The 23819-nt window shown below is 32.9% G+C and overlaps 1 protein-coding gene across 1 annotated transcript in view; it reads left to right on the top strand.

The window, feature by feature from the left end:
- Positions 1–500: 500 nt before the first annotated feature.
- The window catches only part of LOC130451698 (cytotoxic granule associated RNA binding protein TIA1-like), a 168262-nt gene continuing 144943 nt past the window's right edge, over positions 501–23819 (top strand). The window contains exon 1 of the mRNA XM_056790885.1: positions 501–810. Within this exon, the coding sequence (XP_056646863.1) occupies positions 666–810 (145 nt within the window). The 5' untranslated portion in view covers positions 501–665. The remainder of the gene's footprint in view (positions 811–23819) is intronic.

Below are 23819 nucleotides of genomic sequence, written 5' to 3'. Positions count from 1 at the left end.
TTTTAAATTTTTTGAAGGAATGAAAAAATCGCGAAAAAATTGAATACTATTTCTTACAAAGTTTGGAAATAGCTTGAAGTAATTTATAGTTGGTGAATTTTTATCAGTGTAGTGGGTATACGCATTGTTTTGAAAGTTTGATGCAGAGAACAAAGGAATGAGAACGCAGGATGATATCCTATTTTCAATATAGGTTAGTTTGTTAGTAAACGATAGAGGCAGTCTAGGATCATGAGGAAGTGGTGTAGTACACAGTACCATGACACGATAGGTAGGTAGAAAGGTAGCTGCCTCTATCCTTCGCAAAGCAATTAATGCAATAACGACGCGCACGCCATTAAGCTAGAGCAGACAAGTGGCGCGTAGAAGAGCGCCGAAGCCAGCCTTTGCCGCAGTTCGAGTCTACCGCCGATCGGCCACTGTAACGTTCCGCCTTCGCCCCTTACCTCTGCCACCCCCAACCGACGACGGCATGAAACAAACGCGCTTTCTGCAGTCTTCGAGTTGCGGGCCACGCGGGTAGTGTTCCACCGCCGCCTCTAATTATCTATCAAATACGCGGCAGCGCGGAAAAACTTTCTTCGAACTTTTTCACATCATCTTGGGGCTTATATTCATGTGACGTTGGTTGTTTTTTAACGAAAAGTTTAAAAAACATAATTAATATGTTGACTATGTCAACTTTGATGATGCCGGCCCCAGCGATGACCGCTGCTCCTATGTCTACTCCGGGTCTTTTGCCTGTTCCTAGCAAGCTCGAGGTCGCTGGTAAGCTGACCATCAATCACAGTGCTCCTACCAATAAAGCAGGTATGTCGCCTCACATCTCTTTCCCTTTCTCTCTCTCCCTCTTTCTGACAACATATTCAACATGTGGCTAATTCCGCACCACCCCATAACAAAGAAATATCGAATCTTCGATCGCTAATAGTAATGGTGATTATTTTTAGTTAAATCAACATCATTCTCATGAAAAAAAAAATCACTCACTATATAAAGATATCCTTTAAGCGAATTTGGAATAATTTCATTTTCGTTCGAAGTGAAAATTCATTCCCATTTCATTTTTATAATATAGTGGCACATATTTACATAGTATTCAAAAGCATAGATTGATCCTTAGTTTCAATTTGGTGGTATGTTTGTTATACAAATATTTTCTCTCAAAAAAATAAGAATGAAGTTTTTTACGAAACTTTTCATATTTCGAAATTATTAGATGTAGAGTACCTATATTTCCCATAAACTGAGAAAAACTAAAATCTCTTGATATATGTTAAAAATGATTTCGCGTATTCCGCAAAATTTAACAAGGACCTTGAATAATCAGAAAAATAGCAAATATAAGGAAATTTGAATGAACACAATATTCAATCACCAATAAAAGATTTTCACCTACTTTTGAAACATGAAAAAACATTTTTACTTTAGTATTGTCTTCATGAGATAAAAGAATTTCCTGTTTCAATGTTTGAAGAATGATTACCACAAATGTCTAAAATCGATTACATCATCCTAGTTTTCAGATTTTTTTTCTTCCTTCTAGCCTGGTCTGTTCTCTTTATGATGACGGTTTCCACACAACGTGACAATAATGCTCACTATCACATTTATTTATCTTCCTTGTTTCGCGTCTAGAATTGCTTCCTTATTGAGGACAAATCTCGATAGCTAGTGTTGCAGAGACTCACAGTTTTTCGTAAATTCAAAGTGATACCGAGCGTAGAATCAAATGGAACTGGATCCACCTGTTGAAAATGCTGCACTACATCTACAAAATGTCTACTTCCGTTGGAATCAAAGCGCTTCGATGGAAATTAGAAGTTTTGATCAGTAGAGAAAAGTGTTGTTGAGCTTTCTCTCCTTTTACACATACTAATATTCATTGTTTCATCGGGAAAGACAATGCTTTTAGCAATATGAGTACTAAATTCAGTTTCTCGGGATAACTTGGAATTTGTATTATAGAAACCCTTTCACGCATGTGAAAAGTTTCCAAATTATTCAGTTTTTATTGCGATCATGCAAATTTTGAATTTCAACTTTTTCCATCACTAAGTTTCGAGAATGAATGAACTATATAATGCGAGGAATATTCAGCAACGTGAGAAATATTTTGAGACACGTTGCGGATATATTATAGTTCTACTTTTGAAGCATGCTAGTTTGTTCTTTATTTGAAATGAAATATGAGTTATTTCTCCAGGAAAGGAATTGCAGAAAAACTAACACAGTCCAATCGGAAATATTGTTCGCTCATAATTGTATCCAAAAAACGTTTATTTATCATTAAAATCCTGATAGAAAAATTCATGTAAACTAAACACACTAAATTTATTAATTGTATTAAGCACATTTCGATAACTAAAAATTCAAAAAATTCAAAATTCAAAAATTCAAATTAATTTTATCTATTTGAATTAATTATAGATAATTTCGGTTTCAAATATTGCTGTTCGAAATTTTTATGGTTTTATACCCATAAAACCTTTTTCTAGTGTCCCACATTCACACATTTCCACTATTACCGATCACTAGTTCAAATTTCCTATTCGATAACCACCTGACGAGACTATTACATTGTGGGTGTATCCTTTCACCGAACTAAATTGCTAAATTTGAGCAGATCCTCAGGATTGGAAGGGTTATTACCTCATTTTTAAAATTAGGTATTTAAGGAAAAATGATCCCTATTTGCGATACTCAAGATTGTGAAATAGTGAGGAATCCATTTATATTTAAGTGTCCTACATTAGATATGCTATTTATGCTCAAATTCCGACTTATAGAAATTAATATTCGCATAAATGTATTGGGATTAAATGTTTAATAATCCATCACTAGTATTTATTCTATTAATATGAAATTTTGCATTCCATTATTTAATAACTGTACAAAAACATATATTCCTATTCAATATATTTTTTCTTTCAGTGTTTGCTTCAAATGCAACTGTTTTTTTGTGATTTCGTGCAAAAACAAAAAGAAATCTAAAACTTAAATTTGATGTCCCATGACTTAGTTTGTATCAGTGAAAAACTGCTGAAAATTCCTCCTGATTTTTAAAAAATTGCGACGTTTCAATTAAATTGCATCCCATATATTTGTAACAAAACTAAACAGTTATTCACAATTCATTGAAAATCTAGGTTTGCAGTTGATATATACGAAAATTTATATAGTAATATCATAAATTTCCACACTTTTGTTTGCTGTTTTAGAAACTGAAAGATTTCTACTTTTATTTTCTTTATTTTGTAAACAATACTTCAATGGCTATTATCCACATTGAATTAATAATTTGTTGATATCTTCATCAATCCTTCATGAAAAGAATATGGATTCAATAAACAAAGATGGTATTTTTTCAAATTATATTTTTTTATTATATTATTCTCAGAACCAAATTTTTAGCAGAGCATTTATTTTTTCTCCTTGAGAGAAAGATGAATGTCAAACTAAACATTCTCTTCAAAGTACCTTTTTTGCTAATCAATTATATACAGTATTCTAAAAAAAGCATTGAGTGAAATTTGACGAGATCCAAATTTTCAAAAAGTATAATATAAATGGAATTCGAACCGAAGACGCGCAAGAAAAATTTCATTCTAATTCATATGAGATATGAAATTATGAATGCAACTGTCAATTCAAAACAGAAGTATCAGCAAGTTAATTACTTTCTGAAAACTGAAAAAAATTCGGAATCACCTCCATTAATTCCTTTGTGCCTTAATCCCCTGAAACTGATTATTTAGAAAACTCTTGAAATTATTTCGTTGCTTAGTTGGTATACCTGCCTACCTCACGCAGAGTTTGAGTGTCATCTGTCATTTAGTTTGTTTAAAATGCCTCATTAGTCAGTTCATTTCAAGTGATGGAAGTTTTGCCTCGCTCTATCCGGTCATCAATTGTACTTTACATAATTAGAGTTAAAATTTGCTTGAATATTTTTATTTGAGTCCTTTGATATATCTTTAACGAGAAGTTAGGAAAACTACGCGATATTCGATAATCGAACTGAATGCATATCGTCATTGCACTCATTACTTGTTATAGAATTATTTTGGGCTCAAAAATGCTGAGTTTATAATAAACTTTGCGCTAAATATTTGATCTATTATGAAATTTTTGCTATCACCTACTAAAGATATTCAAAACACATAACTTCTCCTTCTTGTCTCATCCTTATCGCCTTCCAGTCAAAGGAGTTTATTTGCTTTATCTGGTCAATTCATCGTGTTCCGTTTTATGGTTCCTTTCTTCATTAGAATACATTGTACACAATTAAAGATTTCAGATACAAGTGAATAAGTCGATATATTTTTAATAAAACTTCTTCATTCATTTTTGCTATCTTTAGAATATTCAGGTGGTCCCAGTAAAAGTTACGGATTGTTAACCACTGAGCATGAACCACCCCTGTCAAACAGAATACATGGACATACGTGATTATCCATTAAATATGCATAATGAATAATTTAAAAAATATACTCAAATATAAGTTCTGATTTCGAAACTTTGAAGGCCTGTCGTTTGAGAAATTTTTCATGTCACAGCAATGTTTTTAGGTAATCGAATTACTCCCGAATTTTTTGCATCAAATTCCAGAACACCCTGTATTTAATTTTACCTATTGTTTGCTGGCGACTGAATCGGAATAATTTTTTTTTTAAATGTTGACTGCTTATCTGCAAGTAAAATGTTTAATTTCAGCTGCTTTTGTCTATTGTTGTAAGAGATGATTTTTCAAAAGAAATCCATAATCGAATTGAGCATAAAAAATAATTCAATTTTGAGTTTTTATTTTTATAATACCAAATAGGAGTCTCCTACGTTATCTGATGCCTTGAATTGTTTAACAAATATGTTAAAGAAACATACGAAGAGAATACGGGAATATTGTGTTACATTTTTTTGTTACATACGCTTTTTTAGTTATAACCATAGTTACGCTTATGGATTGGATTGGAATGATAGAATTCTCTCGAAAAGGGTAGTGTATTAAAGTATCTTCAGATCCTGGAATACTAGAATATAAAGCAAAGCCTTTTTTCTTGGATATCAAATGCTTAAAGAGAATTCTGTTTTGCGGTTTCTGATATTACCTGAAACCTCAGAACTTTCTTAACTCAATTTATAAATATTGAAAAAGGAAAAAAAAACAACTACGTGGTAAAGAATCGTGGGTTTACGACAGGTTGCGAACAGTTTTTATTGCTTGTTTAATATTTGATAAAAATATTTTTTCAAAATGATGAGAAAATCTCAAAGCATGAAAGTTTTAAACTAATCCCTGGTCATATACTACAAAACATCAGTTCCCAAACATTAGAAGTATGTTCTTTATGAGGATGGTCCCAGAAGTACCAGGCTCAACAAAAAAAATATTTAATATTCGATGTAATGTCCCAAAATAGGCATTAACTGCTAACATCACCTCTTCATTGTTGGGAAAACTTCGACCACCGAGTCATTTTTTAAAGTCTGGGAATAGAAAATAATGCGTAGTGACTAAATCTGGCGAATAGGGTGAATGAGATAGCAATTCAAACTTTAATTCATTAATTTTTGCCATTGCAATAACGGCTGTGTGGGTTGGTGCATTGTTTTGATGAAGCAACACTTTCTTCTTAACCAAATGCGGCCGTTTTTGCTTGATTTCTTCGCTCAAACGTTGGAAAAAGTTCGTATAATACTCGCCGTTGATAGTTTTTCTTTTTTCAAGATAATCTACCTTCTTTGGAGCCGGTTCTCCTTTTTCAATCCATTGTTTTGATTGTTCTTTTGAAGGGTTTTGAAGTGATGGACACACGATTCAGCCATGATTTTGTTTTTGTTTCATACTGAGTAAACGCAACTCATTTGATCGACCACTGCGATGCTGGTCTTCGCAGGTCGTACGACCTCGTTTAAACTCTGCTACCCAAGAGTCATACCCAGAATAGAATCTAGTTCAGCTTTTATATTGCTTGGGCTAATGCCTTTAAAATAAAAGTATTGTATTATATAACGAAAACCAATTTTTCCATGTTTACAAATTTACTGAAAAAGTTCACTGCTGATGGCTGCCAATTAAACAACGTGGCGTCTTCAAACTTGAAACATATGCTGTATAGATTCTGTACTTTCTTTACAATCAACTACCGCCATCTCTAGGTCAAACTAGGTACTTCTTGGAACATCCTCGTACAATAAGTTCACGATATATATGCGATTGAAAGAACACATAGCGAAACAACTCAATTTCAACGTAAAATTTTTACCTGTTACTTTACATTTAATATCAACAGATACCTAAAATCAATACAGCACAAAAAGATCTAATAATTAGAACAGAATAGTTGAAAAAATAAATTTTTTTGACCATTTGCTAAAGGTATCACCTGTTGTCACTATTGCTTTGGATGAGTTAAGGCTATATGTCACACCCAGGGGTCGTTCAGGGTAACAAACTCAAAAGCAAGGTAGACCACAGTGCAAGTAGGAACAGGTCTCTTTGGTTAAGTATCAGAGGAGATGAAACTGGACAAAACTAGATTATAGTTTTAACTTCTAATGAATATTAATAGAATTTTGAAGACAATCGCCTTATTTAATACCAGTAAGCTCATAGAGTTGAATTGAGTTAAGACACGTCGATTTTTATTAGGCTTTCACACATTTCTCCTCTATGATGCATTAAAAAAATGTTTTCCAAGTCGCATATACAACACATTACAACTATCGCACAAGTTGGAATCTACTATATTTATTTAATAAAGGTGCTGGATATCATTCATGTTCAAACTTCAGTCCACTTATAGTTAATACTTCGAGGTAACTCATACTGGGTCTAAATGCGAAACTGTTTAACTTTAGTTTTTTCGAAATAATAATTGAAACATATGATGTTTTAGAATAAACACGTTATTATTTTAAAATACGAACAATCAAGGTAATGATTACACAAATCTCCGTCTTGAAAATCAACACTAATATCATCCAACTGTTATTTGAACTGTTTTAATTGAAGTTTTTTGTGGTGTTTGCAGTATATTTTTATTGTTTTAATAAAAAAACTCCACTATTGAATTTGAAATTACGTGTGGAAATTACTCTTTTCAATTCTAGCAGCCACCATCCGTTTGAATGAATTCCAGAAAGAGTCATTTTGTAGCAAATAATTTGTTTGATTTATAATTTGACAATATTGAAATATATTACACCTCTGACAGAAAATATGTTATTGACATATTAAGTACTAATGTCTCTGCATGGGAACTCATAAAGTTGCTCCTAATTTAATTTAGCTCTTATTTGAAACAATTCACAACTCGGGTGCAAGGAAAAATGTAATTTTCAAAACTAATCAAGAAAATTATTGAAAATTTCCAAATTATAAGGTAATGAGACAGAGAGAGTCATTTTCTTTATTCAACTAATGTGAAGAAGTAAAACAAGATATAACAGAAATGTAACAGCTACTACAGGTGGGTATTATATGGATATAATATGGATCAAATTATGTAACATGGTTCAAGTAAATGAAAGATTTACAATATGTGCCCGTATGTTGGACCCATATGGCAAACTTTTTTGATATTAATTTTGGAAAACAGAGTTAATCTTCATAAAAAGTTTTAATATTCGAAAATTCAAAATACAGTCATCAAGTAAAATCATTTTACAATCAGTTTTCCCAAAAAGCTTAAAGTGATTTAAAAGTGCATAACAGAACGCTGAAATTGATAAAACACATGAAATTGGATGTGACATTTGCGCCACAGCATTGTCACTGGGGATTTCAGGAACATACTAATTTTAGAATAAAACATCAAAAACAAACTACCCTGAATTGAGAGGAATCAATGAATGCCTAATAAGCATCAATCCATAGTACCTATCCAATAGAAAGATAATCGCCGAAGCACAAAACGACTCCAGAATCTTCGACGTGAGCTGTGGAGTACCACAAGAATCAGTACTGGGCCCCACTCCATGAAAAATCTTGTATGATATGCTCTTTATAATAGAGATGCCACTAGGGGATACTCTAGTTGGGTTTGCAGACGAAGTCGCCTTAGTAGTAACAGCTGTAATGAAACAACTTCTGATGCACCTGGCTAACACAGCTTAATAGCAAACGCTTAGAGCTAGCACCAGAAAATACAGAAGCTGTCATCTTAACACATAAAAGGAAACTCAGCTTTAAAAACACGTAGAGAAGTCAATAGAAAAGGCAAAGAAAACTCTTTCAGCTCCAACATTGGTGGTTCAAGTGCATCTTAAAGGAAAATCCCTTTGAGCGTAGTCCATATCCAGATTTTTTACGAAGCACCAATATGGCATACTATCTAAGAAACAAAATGAGACGACTACAGAAGAAGATGGCTATCCAGATATGCAGTGCTTACTGGACTGTATCTGCACCTATGGAGCTGCAAGTAAAAGAGGGAAAAGTCAGGTACGATTGAGTGTCGAAGGCTGACTCTAGAGATAATCCGGCCAGTTAAATGGAACAACGAAACATATGGCCGATAGACCCACCGACTCATTACTATTATCGAAGTCTGGCAAAACAGAAAGCATGAAAAAACTGACTAGTTTTCGCAAACACTCATAGGCTATAGATACTTTTGCAGGTACTTTAATATCAAACGGAGATTAGACATTCCCAAATTGCAGTAAAGAAGGCTGTGCTAAACATTCACTGCTCCACATGGTTGAGAGTGAGAAACGCGGACGAAGTTTCAATAATGCAAACGTTATGTAATGCTTGTTAGAATCAGAGGAGTCCTAGAAGTACACCTATGAAGCGATACGTGTTATAATAGAAACTAAAGAGAAAGAGAATAGGAACTAGATATAACGAAAGTGGTCGTTCTTCAGCATATATTTGTTCTTCTGGAAATATCTACTCTATTCACCAAAATGTATGGAAAGGAGTATGTTGGATCTAGATTGAGCATCCTGAAGGAAATTTCGTGCTTTGGGCAGATATGGCAACTGCTCATTATGCAAAGGATGTTGTGAGAGCTTTTGCAGTGTTGAATATTCCGTTTATTAAGTAACGGAATGTCTCTAATTTGTCTCAAGAGGTCAATTGAAAGTTTTTGCCGAAATTTGGAACGAAACGTTTATTCTAAGGATTGCGAAGCAACTACACATGAAGAATTGAAACCTAGAATTTCCAAAAACTGCCGGCAGATGCCAGATTCAATATTTCATCATTTAATGTAACATTTAGAAACAAAAATTAGGAATGCGGTCTCACTGGGTGCTGAATCAGTCATATAAAATGTGTGTTATTATAATATAGTAACCATTGTTTAATTTAATTCAATTGTATATTTTAATGTGGTTTCTAGTACTGATCAACTTTTTTCAATAACAATTTTCGATATTATTATAAATTTAGAACTCGCAGAATTTTTTATAAAGAATAATTTTCACTGAAATTATTGAGAAAAGGCTTCAATATACAGTGAATATAACTATTTAAATGGAATTCCGAATATTAGATTTATCAATCACTCTAAGTAGAACACAGTCATCAACAATCGTTTATTTTACTTCGAACGAAGTAGCTTAACTAATGATTCCTCTTCTATGACTATCGATTTTATTAAAGTTTAATACAATGAGATAAAGTCGTATTCTCTATCAAAATAATTAGTGGTACAGTAATTGTACTTAAAACTTCGATTCCGTTCAAAGGAGAATGATTTGAACCTAGTACAGTCTCGAAACTTAAAGTTTGGGAATCAAGATATAATTCAGAATTTCCAACCCCGTTTCCTTTTTATTATATAGATCTCATTATTGATGTAACCAGCGTTAGTGGAATTTGTTTATTGTTATACTACTAAAAACTAACATAGATACAAGAAAATACGCAAGAGAAATATAGATTAGTTCAATTTTTACAAAAACATTTTTTGGTTTTTATCAGATTTTGTTCGGCATAAATCGGTACGAGGATGGTCCCAAAAGAACGTGGCCCAACAAATAAAACACAAAAATATATTTATTTTTCAACGTAAGCTCCTTTTAGTTCCATACACTTTCCTCAGCGATGTTCAATAAGTTCGTAAGAGAGCAATTCGACTTATAGGCGATCATGCAAACCAGACCATTTAAGTCATTTCTTAATAATACTATGTTTTAGCTCTTGTGATGTCAGCATTTTTTTGAAATGCAAAAAGTGAGAATAAACTAATTTAAGAACTTTTTGGTATATTCATAAAGTTCTTCAGAAGTGCATCAATATGTATATTCGATATCCATTCAATAAAAGCATCGGTGACAAACTTTCTTTTGCAACACACTTCATAACTTCCATATACTAATCCGTTCGTGTTTCTGTTTCGAACATTTATTTACGCATTCGAGAATCCGATTGTAAAATCGAAACTTGGAAGGACCACAAAAGAAGAGACACATTTTTTCGATACAAATATCTGATAAAAATGGATGTTTTCTAATGAATAATTCCAGATATGAAGATGGATTGTTTTTTATGACCCACTTCGTATATTATTGTTTTTGCTCTCAATTAAATTTATGAACTTTACTTGTTGATGAGTATTTAGAGTTTCAATAAACTTTTTGTTATAATAAATATATTCTTTTAGGTTGGTTATTCACTAGAACGCTTTTCCTTGTTGCAGTAATTGCTGAAGCGTGACTGCTTCAAACTAGAACTTTTTAAAAAAAATATATATATAATTTATTAACAATGATAGCTATTTCCGCGTACACGGTATCGCCCAAACCGGGAGCTAAAACTATCACGTGGCGTAAAAATCAATATTGAAATAACTATCGGCCGTTAACAGCTTATATAAATTTCAACATGCATAACTTATGTTTGTATTACAGCGGTATGCAACAAATATTCCTTCGAAGTATTAAATCATGTCAAGATTTTAGTACTGTGAGTTATTTCTAGAGAGCTACTTTTTGCTTTGTACATCAAGTGTGATTGTTGTAATGTGAATTTTTTTAACATTACATACGAGGATGTATTGATATCTAGTTAGCCTAGATCAGTTCCATGCATAAACAGTGCAAAGTTCTAAGAAGTTTCGTGTCCAAAAATCTGCTGGAAAAGTACTTGCTTCAGTTTTCTGGGATTGCCATGGAGTAATCATGATTGATTTTTTGGATAAGGGTAGAACAATAACTGGAGATTACTATTCGACATTACTGATCACTCTACGGGAAAAAATTGAGGAGAATAGACGCAGAAAACTATCCAAAGGTGTTTTGTTTTTGCAGGATAACGCTCCTGCATACAAATCTCATGTTGCCATGCAAAAAATTCGGGTTTAAATTACCCTTTTTCACCAGATTTGAATCCGTCCGACTATCATCTCTTTCCTCAACTGAAAAAAAGTTTAAAAGGTCGGTAACGAGGAGGTAATAAAAGCTGTGGAGGTCTGGTTTGCAGAGCAAGAAGAAACATTTTTTTTGAAAGGTGTAGAGACGGTGCAGGTTCGCTGTAATAAATGTATCCAATTAAGAGGAGAATATGTTGAGTAATAAAATATTTTGACATTGAAATTTTCTTTGGTTCTATAGTAGGCTAAGAATTTTTTAATTTATCCTCGGATGAAGTTTTGAAAGAAAAAAAGTCACCGAAATTTATGTTTCCGTAACACTTATATACAGAATTCGCATCCGTTCTTTGTATTTGTTCTTAAACAGAACCAATAAAGATTAAATAGAAGTTTCAAGATGGTTCTAAAATAAAATTTCATCATAGAATATCTTTGTCTCTACTGTTTTTGGTGAAGAACTCTAGAAGAAAAAGAAATTTAGTGAATGATAGCTTATCAACTTTATTTTGGATTTTGTATCTATGAGAATTAGTTGACTACCATAAATATGTTTTTTTTAAAGTAAACACAAGACGGTAGACCATGTTACACTCTTGAGTACATTCTGCTATGCTCTTAACTGTCAAAGTTTCTGGTTAACTCTGGGTTGACTATAAGTCGAACTGCTCTCTTCTGTATTGAGCCGAACATATTAATGGTATGCTTAGGAGCCGAGTTCCAAATATGTGAGCAATATTCCAAAGATAGACGATTTTTGGCCTTGTAAAGGATTAGAAAATGTTGCGGGGGATATAGCTTTTTTGTCTCAAAGAAGTTTTTGTGAAGCTGCCTTAGATAATTCGGCCTGTAATTATGCCAGGACAGTTTGCTCCCAAACTCAACACCCAACAAGCGAATTGGCGGTGATACTGATATTTTATATCCAGATAGGTCCAAATGCCGAGCTGCAGTGCTAGCCTTCTTGGTCTTTGGGTCTTTGCTGCATTGAACTCAATCAGATTGCTTCCACTCCATTCCAGGATGTTTTAAAGATCGGTATTCATTGTAGTGATCTGTGAATGCCTACGAATTTGTGTATTAGCAGAGTTTATTGGGAATATTGATTTGAATGACGGCACCAGTGTGCTAAGAGAAACCATCGATCTTAAATTATTTAGAATTGGTAAACTAAACTCTGCCAAAAACTCTCGACATGTCTAATGCAATAGCTCTAAATTCTCAATAGTTTCTTTCTCCATACGTTGGAGATCCCCGGTCGATATATGTTTGAGAAAGTCGTATTTATGATCCCTGGTGACGTTAGCAGACTCAGGATTTACTAGTTAATGACTTTCTCCATGGCCGAGGGAATGGCTGGGACTAAAGTAATTGGACGGTTGTTGTTGGGAACCTTCTTTTTAGTATGTGTTGAATCCAAGCAAGAGACCTCTTTGGTACGATAGAGAATGAAATTTACAAAACAGACTTATCAGGTTAGCTACGCAATATTTCATCAATTGATTCATGAAGAAACTACTATTGAAACAATTAAAAGAAGAAAAAGCCTACTAAAAGCTTAAATGACTTCACTTTCATGAGAAAGTTCACGTAGATTTTTATAATTGTAACACTTAATTCCATTGCCAAAATTATTATAATGGATTAACTAATGTTTTATGGTATATTTGATATATACCAGTAAATTTAGAAGTTGTGAAGTTCAAGTTGGTTTGCTGGATCCATTATTGAGTTTTCCTTTTCATTTGCTTTCTACTGATTCATTATCTTCCATCCTCATACGCAACAGCGCACTTTTCATAATAAGAATCGTACAAAAGAAAATATACTTTTATCGAAATACATAAAGAAATCTCTTATTGCGGTTCCCTCCAATATTTTGATCATGGTATATGTTCAAGTATCGCGGGGTAAGTTTCCCCTAACTTGTTTGCGTGTGAATAAAACTTTTTATGTTTAAAATATATTGTTTGGAAATGAGGTCATTTCGCTTACCCTATATGTGCATGGATCATAACTTTTTAAGATGTCTATTTCGTTTAAACGTTACACGCGGAAGTATGAAAATATGATCAGGAAAATTGAAAATGTAAAAGTCTCGTACACATCTTCAGGGGCGGATCACAATAAAATATTCGAAAAGTGCAAATGAAATGTATACCTTATAGCAAGTCACGTTAGAAAATAATCTGTATCGATACATAACCCCGTAATTTCAATTATTGTAAATTGAATCAGATACTACAACCAATTAACTTAATTTCGAATTTGAATTGTTTGACATGGCAACAACTAGAAACGTTAATGCCAATATACAGGTTGTCCGCAAAAGATTTTTGTTATATAAACATATTCTTAAAACCAAAATAAACATATTGTTGAAAGTTTAAAATATGTTTTTTTTGTTTAAACGACTTCTGCGCTTTTGAGACCTGGCATGGTATCTTTAAACGAGTATTTTGAGAAAATTTCAGAGATATACTACTACCAGAATTAGTTTTTTGTTTTATTCCCATCTCGATTACGAATTTATTTAATGAATAAATGATATGTTTACCCTCTGAGATTTGACTAAATCTTGCAGCTTATTCAATTAAAAAAACTCGAGAGAACCTTTTTCAGCAGTGGTCTTGAATTACATAAATTATTGATTTAGAAATGTTTACTAGCCATAACAGACGAAGATTTATCAAAATTGTGGATGATAATTATATTCCGTCCCTGTCTCTTCTCAGGTTTGAACAAGAGGTACTCTCAGCATCCATTATTTATATGGTTTTATGAACATTGTATGTCCTGGATGTGATAAGATCTCTGCAGCGTTCCGTTTTTAATGCAGACTTGACAATTTTGCGCGTGGTAATATCATTCGACGCTACAAAATAAACAATTTTTTTATTTGTTGCACAACATGCGTCTCTCGTCACAGCGGAACGTATACAATATTTGATGAATCTCGTTTTATATTCCAAGTACGTGTTCCGTGTTCTGGCACATTTATTATTCAAATTGAGATTTTTATCTCAAAATTAGTAGTTAAAAAGATGTCGTCAGGGTCAAATACTGACTTTTGTGTTTCCTTAATTTGATCAATAAACATATTTCATGCAAGAAATATACAGTCCATCAAATTTAACTTAATTTCCTTAACAATAAACTTTATAGTCCCAATTTTTTATGTTGGAAGCAAGCACAACAAGGTTAATCCTATTACACTGGAATAGCTCGAGTGGTGCCTGTAGTGTGGAGATCCTCATGATATTAGTCCTTAATTTCTGTAGGTTGTGGTGTTTGGGAGAGACGTGCCTTGGTAGTTGATTCCGTTGATGTACTAATGCTTGGACACAATATTCACTACAACTTTATAAATAAATTTTAATAGAATTTTTCAATTTATCTTCCTTTCTTTCCTATAGGGAAAATATTCACGGAAAAAAGATACAGTGATCACTTCATTTATAGTCGAAGATATATCAATTACCATTCATACCACCCACGTAACACTAAAATTAATTTAATCAAATATATGAAAACTAGAAACTATTGCTCAGAAAATTCCTAAGTTTTTTACTTTATTTCCTCGACTATTGAATAGCTTTCGAATAGTCTAGTGGATTTGATGGATATAACGTCAGGGCGAAGTTGAATTCAGTTTCATCTATGGAAATTTTCAAATTTGTTAACAATGAGGAAACATTAAATCAACTACTTATATCGAATTGGTTCCAACTATATATACATGAACTAAAATTAACAATAATGAAAAGTGTTGAATAAATCTGTTAAAAATGAAAAATCATTTTCAAATAATAATTCGATGCAGAGGCTATGATGAACTAGAACTAAAATTGAATGTAGAAGCAGCAATACTGTTAATTTTTATGTATATGCGTCATTTGGCAGAATTCCACCTTCCACCGTATACGTATAACGAGTGCGATTCGTAACAAAGCTAAAAGCCAGCCAGAAACAGCATAGGTGTGATAAAAGCTGTTATCTGTCCAAGTACACCATCATATGAATATTAATGTGGTCCATTATTTGAAATTGACTATGCCCATTCAGAGAGTTCACCTTTTTCAGCACACGCGATTTGCGTACGCAGAATAATATATGTATATATATATATATATATATATATATATATATATATATATATATATATATATATATATATATATATATATATATATATATATATATATATATATATATATATATATATTGTAGTTTGTGTCACAAATAACAAGTTAGAGTATAACCAGGTGAAACAGTGTGTTTCTCTTCATGCCAGTTTTTCATTTTTTTGTTCTCGGATCATTATTTCCGTTCATATCATATATGTTTTTATATAAAGAGAACTGATGCTTTTAAAAGAGTGAATAATTTAAATCTAATCGAGTTTCGAACTTTATAATGGAAACGAAATAATTTACTGATGATTAATTGATGGTTTTCTATTACATAGACCAGCCATACTCAAAGTGTGCCTCTGTGGGGGTTCCGCGAGAAAAATACCTCTTATCATCAACACTGATAAACAATCGATATTTTTCTTCGATTGTTGATATTTAGTCGATTCGATCCACTCACAATCCACGAGTCATTTGTTAAAAAAGATCCAAACATATCGTTTTAGTCCAGTTCATATTATTTTGCTCGTCGTTCCTGCACATTCAAATTACCTACTTAGATGATAATGAATAATAATGGAAAGTTGGTTTGAAGGCATTGAACGTGTTCCAACAAAATCAGCCAATCATATGTCAGTTTCGGATTTTTTTAGTTCCAACGGCTCACCTTTCTGTTTGTTATGTAGTAAACCGTTCCCTAATAGTTCTATGCTACCTGCCAAGATGCGTCAACATTTAGAAACTGTAAAACTTGAGTTTAAAGATGAGAAAACAGATTTTTTTCTGCGTAAAAAAAGTATAGAAAAACTATGAACCGTCAATGAGAAAGTCACGAGACATCGTAGTTAATGAGCTATCGGATTGCGCAGGCGTACACTATTGCTGATAATTTGATAAAACCATGTGTGGTGGACATAACAAAATGTATAATCGACGAAAAATCTGAAAAGCATCATTCTATCGTACCGTTATCAAACGATAGTGTTTCTCGACAAATTCATGATCTGGTGAACTATGTCAAGCAAGAACTAATTACACGTGTACAAAAGACACAATTCGTCTTGCAAATGGATGATTCGACCAATGTCGATGGTCTGGCCATATTGTTGGTTATTGTGAGATAATCGTATGACTGTTCTTTTGAAGAAGACATGCTTTTTAATGAATTAAACAAAGACTACCTTTTTTTTTAAAAAATTCCATTAAAAAATTAATTTTTACTATATTTAGATTGTACAGGTTGTACCTGTACAAGTTACTTATGGTTAACCATTGGGCGTGAGCCACTCCTGGCCTTCAGATAGTAGTGTATAATTATTTATTTGGTCAAATACACTCTAAAGGTCTAAAGTCAGTAATGAGGGGTCGTATGAGAAACATTCTGAATATTTATTATACAAATAAAAAATCTATTTCAATCACGAAAAAATCACGTAAAATAAAGTTATAATGTGAAAGGTTGTTGATATTTTTAGACGATGATTTTTCCCCAGTTAATAAAATCTTCAATATAATAAACTGTATACGAATCTCTGAGGAAAACTAGTCCATACACGCTGTACTATTGCTCAATGTTTCCATACAATTCGTTAGAGTACAAAACACAAGTAAAATATTCTGTAAACTGCTAAACTAGTGGAATAAGCGATTTAGCAGACTTTCATTATCATATATGCAATATTGTAACTATTAACTGGATAAAAAAAGAAGGGGGCTCAGTATATTTCATTAGTAAACAGCCTAGTCGTCTTAAGAGTTCAACCATCTACATAAATTTGTTTGCTTTCAAAACAATTTGGATAATCGTCATGATTCGGGTATAAATATTCATGTATTTTCAACAAATGTTTATGGAGTTATTACCATTATTGTTTTGTTTAAATGAAAAGCTGCTATACGATGATTAAAATATAATTGATTGCAATCAAAAACAGTACTTTCAATTCTCCCATTATGCCGTAGTGTCAATACATCCATTCGATTGCCATTACCTAAAAATAATACAGAGCAATCTATAAAAGATTCCAGATGAATACAAAAAAAATATGCGATAAACAAATATTGAATTAATTATATTTCTATCCAGATAAAAAAATATCAGAAATGGACTTATAAAGTCTACCACGAGAGCAGAAGAAAGCAGGCATGTCCTGTAGGCGACAACGAAGCTCTCGCAATACACACTTCGCCATTGTTGACATTCAGGTGTCAGTCGGCGTTGTACTACAGCCACGTAAACATGTCCGCCATTATTCATGCTCGTGATTCGTTATGTACAGGCTGAAGATTGCAGAACTTCATGAGTGATGGTGTTGTGCGTGAATGGTGTCGAAAGTTTAAAGTAGTAATGATGCAGGGCGCCAAGGACGCAAATCTGTCGTTTCAGATAACCTGGTTCAACGAGATTCATCATTGTTGCATTGTCTACGGAATTTCCGGATGTGTCAAGGTCTGTTTTGTACTCTACTTGAATTCATTGGCCGCAACTTTTTTGAAGAGGGTATTGAAAAACTTGATATGACAAATGTCTCAATATCTTTGGTGATTATCTCGAAAATTGTACCAATCTGTTTTATAAGAACTTTACTTGAAAATAAATCAAAGCTATCTCAAGAGATAACCAATACTCGATAAACAATATGGTGAGTACTACAAGGACCATCCAGTACTCGTGGTAGCTGAGCTTACTTCAATATAAGAATCGTAAGAAACTGGTTACCACAAAACATAATTTTCAACAGGCTCTATCCTTTGAAGGTTAACCAGAGAATGTCGTGTTTGCAGTAGATGGTGGGTCTGAGTCCTAGTCCATGCATACCAGAGAATTACTGATATAAATAGAAATAGAGCGATATGGGAGCTTGTTCAAGTGCGCCCGAGCTACTGATATAAAGAAAAAACATCAGTATACTATTTTCCTCTATTCCATGATGTTGAACCTGTGCTCTTTCTTCTCTTCCAATAGTACAATTCCACTCTTTCTATCTTAACTCTACGAGGGCTGCTGCTTAAGTTTTTAGATAGACAAATGAAAACAAATATTCATAATTGTATATGGCTTGATTGTTTTTCGAAATATTCTCCATCAAGATAAATAAACTTCCATTCCGATTGAGGTATCTCCAAAACAACTTCGGGGATAGAAAAACGTTGAACTCGTAATTTGCTTCTGATCTGAAATAAGAAGAAATCATTGGGTGTTGAACGGGGACTGTATGGCAGATGACCCAACAATTCGATGTTCATCTGTTCAAAAACGTTTTTGTTTAAACTGATGTGTGAAAGCTCGCGTTGTCTTGGTGTAAAATGATTCGTCTCCTGCGATTAGTTTCACTGATTTTTTCGAACACTTCTGGCAAACAAATGCTGGTGTACCATTCAGAATTCATCGTTCTACGTTGCTCTAATGAAACGATGGTGACATGTTCGGTTATTTCGAAAAAAACATGCGACCATTTAATTCGAAGTGCTTGCTTGATCCTTTCCTTCAGCTACTTCTCATATCGACTGTTAGACATTATTCCCTAGATATTGAATTACTCTTCACTTCTTGACTTATCAATACCTGGATTCTCTCTATATAATTAGCTTATTCTATTCTCCTTATACTGTTTTTTTTTGTTTTTTCTGCAGTCTATGCCTTTCGCATCCACACATTTTTCTCTCGTTTTACAACTTGTTATTAATGAAAATGTAGAAGAAGTTTATCAATAATAAGGTAGAAGCTAAATTGCAAATCCATTAAAGCAACCTGTAAGGTATTAACTCGGTATTATTCCATATATTCCTAGTTATCCCATGAATATCATGGGATGCTTTGTGTTTCCACTCACGTTCTAATCCTCAAAGGTGGAACAAAGGAAACCCATTGAAATATTTAATAGTTGTTAAAAATTTCAAGATCACTTCTAGATATCAGCAAAATGGATGGAGAGATACGTTTCAATGGAAAAAACTGTGAATAATTCATAATCACATTGGCAAACATATTTTTGAAATTATTATAATTATCTATTTTGAGAAATGGGTTACTCGAGGTCATTTTCCGAACCCCCGGAGCGTTTATGTATAATTGAATATCACCAACGATCTTTATGTATATATGGAATCAGTCAACCAATTGCCTGAGAAGCATTGGAAATCAGTTCAGTCGATAACGAAGCTAAGGAACACTTAGAAACACGTTTCTTACAGATAAATAATCCCGATTTTCGACGCGATACTGATTTTCGAAATTGATGTGGTTCGCTTTGTAATTTCCTGGATTGTTGCCCTCAGAATAAATACGCGCATTCGATACAGAATTATTCCTCGAGTTTGATTTTGTCTTGTTCACCAATTTCAATAATTTTTCACGTTAAATCAGAAACTATTACTGTTGATTAAGTGGAAAATAAATAATACTGTGTGCGTCAAAAATTTAGCAAAAAATTGTGTGGTCTCTGAAGAAGAAAACAAAGTTACAGGAAAAGGCACGACAGAATCTGTTAGAATAATAATTTATTTTCTTCTGCATCATTATAGAAAAAATTCAAGACCAGTACTGATAATGTTGGGGTCCACGATGTTCTCGATGGTAAGCCTATTACTTTTTATTCATTACTTCTTTAATTATTTTATATTTTTTGTTTCAGCTTTGATTTTCTCGGTGAAATTCCTAGGAGTAGACAAATTGAGGCCTTGGAATCGAATCATTTCTTATCAATAAACGAATAACCACCCTATCCCCACCTTTCCCTTGACAATGGCTCCAAAGTGGGAGCCGAAACGTCGAGAATTCTCAAAATTCCTACCTAGCTCTTTAGTTCATATACAAATCAAATTTCAACATTAACAGGATGAGCACAACATTAGTATGCAAATGCTATTCATCGACGACTTCAAACAAGCATTCGGCAGTCTAATAAAGACGATTATAAAGGACATGGAAAAACTACACGTACCTCAAAAGTTGATACGATTGAAGGAAATCATTATGCAAAATTGTAATGCTGGGTTGAGGCATTATCTAACATTGTAGGGGAAGGCAATATAAGGGAATATAATATGAAAATGAAAAGATTAAAAATGAATAAGAGAAAGTCAAAATATGTGGAAATTGAAAGAAAGAAGGAAATTTACAAACAAAAAACAGTGAAGATAAATGACCTCATCTTCGAGGTGGTTGACATCTTTAAGTAGGAACAATGATAAGCAACAGAAATGATACAAAGCATGGGTCAAGACAAATAATTTATGCAGGATCTAAAGCATATGTTAAGATATGTAAAATCGTGGAGTTCGTGCCTGGAACAAGCAAATAAGGACAGAAAGAAATAGAGAACGATAGTCGATTCTTCAAAAACATATTACTCTTATTTAACAACAAAACTGTTTTCTCAGCAATTTTTCACCTTTACAAATGCATGAATCACACAGTGGTTAAGTATTGAAAGCAAATTAGGAGCCTGAATTTCACACAAATATATCTGGTCATTCGTTAAACAGCTCTTGGGCATATGGAACATGGTTTACGTTATTCTAAAGTAATTTGTTCCACAGGATACGGATTTCCTTGTGGTATCTGCAATATTCATCAGTATAGTATTCCTCACGCCAAGCAGTATCAATGTTTTTAAAGGACTCACTAATGCAAAACAAATAAATTCACGACATGAAGAATAGTGTTTGTGACCAACGGCAAGTACGACGACTCGTTGAAGTTTTGTCCATTGTGTCATCTCCACCTTTATTGCAGTTATATTAAGCAATAATTTCAGTCTTTTGAGTTTCTTTTTGATATTCCTTTCTCTATTTTCGTTCTCCAGATATCCGATAGCAGTGTCCTTTTTCTCCTTTTCTGAAAACTCAGAGATACCTGTCATGTTTGTATTGCAAATTTTTATCTTCTAGGATTTTGTCTATATCATTTGCATCATCTTCGGCTCCATCAATACACTGTATTATTATATTAATTATAATGTAAAAAAATTCACACTGACATAAAGGTATCGTCTGACGCACCAGGATACACCGATTTTAATTTTTATTGTTCTTCTAAATTCCGTTAGAAATTAGAAAGTAGGTAAGAAGGAAGCTGTCCAATTACATGGCGTGACCGGGTCGTAGGCGTGTTTGTTGACAAATAATTTACAAATCTTCGAGCGTAATAATCCACCAAACTCAACCTTGCCGGTTAAGGGTTGAATAGATAACATACAGTTTCGTTTAGTAGGAAAATACGACATTACCCTTAGTTTTATGAAGATGTGGAGCATACATAATATTTCACCAGTCTTTTCTTATCTTCCATTTGATGCCCTTCTTATTTCTTCTACTGTTTGTTATTCCCATTTATAATTTTTATTTCTGATGTTGTCTTTTCCTTAATCCATAATTTTTAGACCTACTTTTTGAAGTTATCCGTTTCCTTGTGCATCAGTTTTATTCGGTCTGACCAAAACTGTATTGTGCAGTGACTTTTTTTTATTTTAGACAGTTGGAAAATATTTAGTCCGGAGAAAATTTTGGTAATAGAATCTTTATATTATGAAATATTATCAAATGAACAGTTTTTTCATCCCGATTTGAATCCAAACTTTTATGTATGCATTTTTTATTGGTTTTCGAACTAAATTCCGCTTTCTTCACTTTATATTTTTCAGAAATTACTTGTACTTGAAGTCTCGAATAAAGTTTGGAAACCCATTAATATTCCCACTTTCTTTGTTACTTCTGCAATGCACCTCGTTGGCAAACTCATTCACATTCGAAATAATTCGTTTGAAGAGAATACAAAATCAACTTTTTTAAGAAAATAGCCGTAATACCCTGTAATCAATTAGACGAAATTCATTAATATTCATCCAGGGTGAATTGATTAAGCCATTTCTGATGTTGCACAATTCTACATTTGTACGTCGCAGCCAGCAGGGTGTAGCATTACGTGTCACATTTTCATCTACATTTACGTTTTTATGATCATTTTCAATCATGAATTAGGCGTCATCTGTGTAAACGTATTATTCATACGTTATTAGTGAAATGTGACTTGGAAATAGGGTCAGGGACTCTAACGGTTACGACCCTCATCATTACTAATTACGAAAATCGAGGAATGCAACCACAAAGTTCATATTACTACATATTTCATGCTACTTGGAATTTTGAATTTTCAAATATATGGAAGTAACCATTTTTCACTGATTTCGTAAGGCCGGCAGCGAGAATATTTTACGAATAAAATCGAATCGACTCACTCCAGATATTTTCCACAACACACTCATCAGACCCGCACAAATCACGAAATTAACGTATGCGAGATCTCCCGATATCACCGACATACTCTACGTCTCTATTATGTTCATTATTTTCTCAAGGACGGAACGAGAGGATCTTGATCAACCGGAAAATCTCACACACTTTCTTGTACTCGTCTTAGTAAGCGACTACTAACAGCATCAAATGACTTTTTATAAGAAATTATGGATAATGTCATTATCAAATACAGAAAAGAAAACGAGGAGGCAATCATAATTCAATTTAAATCAGATAAGTGAAAACTACTGGCGAGGAAATCGGAATTCACAGCTGAATAAACTATTTAGTTTATCATCATGTATTCAATACTTTTAAAGATATTTTATGATGGCTCTCGTTCCAGAAACCACGTCTTTGTTATCTATGTTATATTATTTTATTGCTAAATAGGTAATTTATAAATCTATCGAATGACAAAATCAGTTAATTGGTCAAATTTCATACGCGTGCTTAATATGATTTCAAAAAGAAATCGTTCTGATTCGAAAAGTATTGGTTATAAAGTCTACATCACCGAATACCCGAATACCCAAATAACTCAATTTTCAGACAAAAGGAAAGACATAAAATCGAGATATAGGATGAAATTACCTACCAGACACAGAAATAGACCAAAAATTAATTTGCGTGAAAATTTTTTGCTCCAATCTATTCGGAGTAATCTGATTGAAGACAACTAATCATTTTACTAAAAACAGATCCCATGGACTGTTTTCACTTTATCAATTATTTTTCAAAATGTCACGATTTGATTGTAAGACTGACGATACTATTAACGAAATCATAGAATCAAACATACCAAAAAATACCGTTTAAAGTAAGAAATTTGTATGGAAAGCATTTATGGAGTTTTGCAATCTTAGAAAGTATTAATTGGATGGAAATCGGTCAGCGGATGAATTGGCGTTGATTTTAAAGGATGTGAATATGAGAATTAAAGATGGTACAGTGTTCAAAAAAATTATAGTCAAAACCTTACAAGTAAGCTATTACAAGAAAAATATAATAAAGGAATGAAAAATATTATTGACGTATTTAAAAGTGTTTCAACAAGCGCGAGCTACAA

The sequence above is a fragment of the Diorhabda sublineata genome, chromosome X (assembly GCF_026230105.1).
Source record: "Diorhabda sublineata isolate icDioSubl1.1 chromosome X, icDioSubl1.1, whole genome shotgun sequence".
Lineage (NCBI taxonomy): Eukaryota > Metazoa > Arthropoda > Insecta > Coleoptera > Chrysomelidae > Diorhabda > Diorhabda sublineata.
The sequence above is the reverse complement of the archived record's forward strand: the minus strand, read 5'-3'. Positions and strand labels throughout refer to the sequence as shown.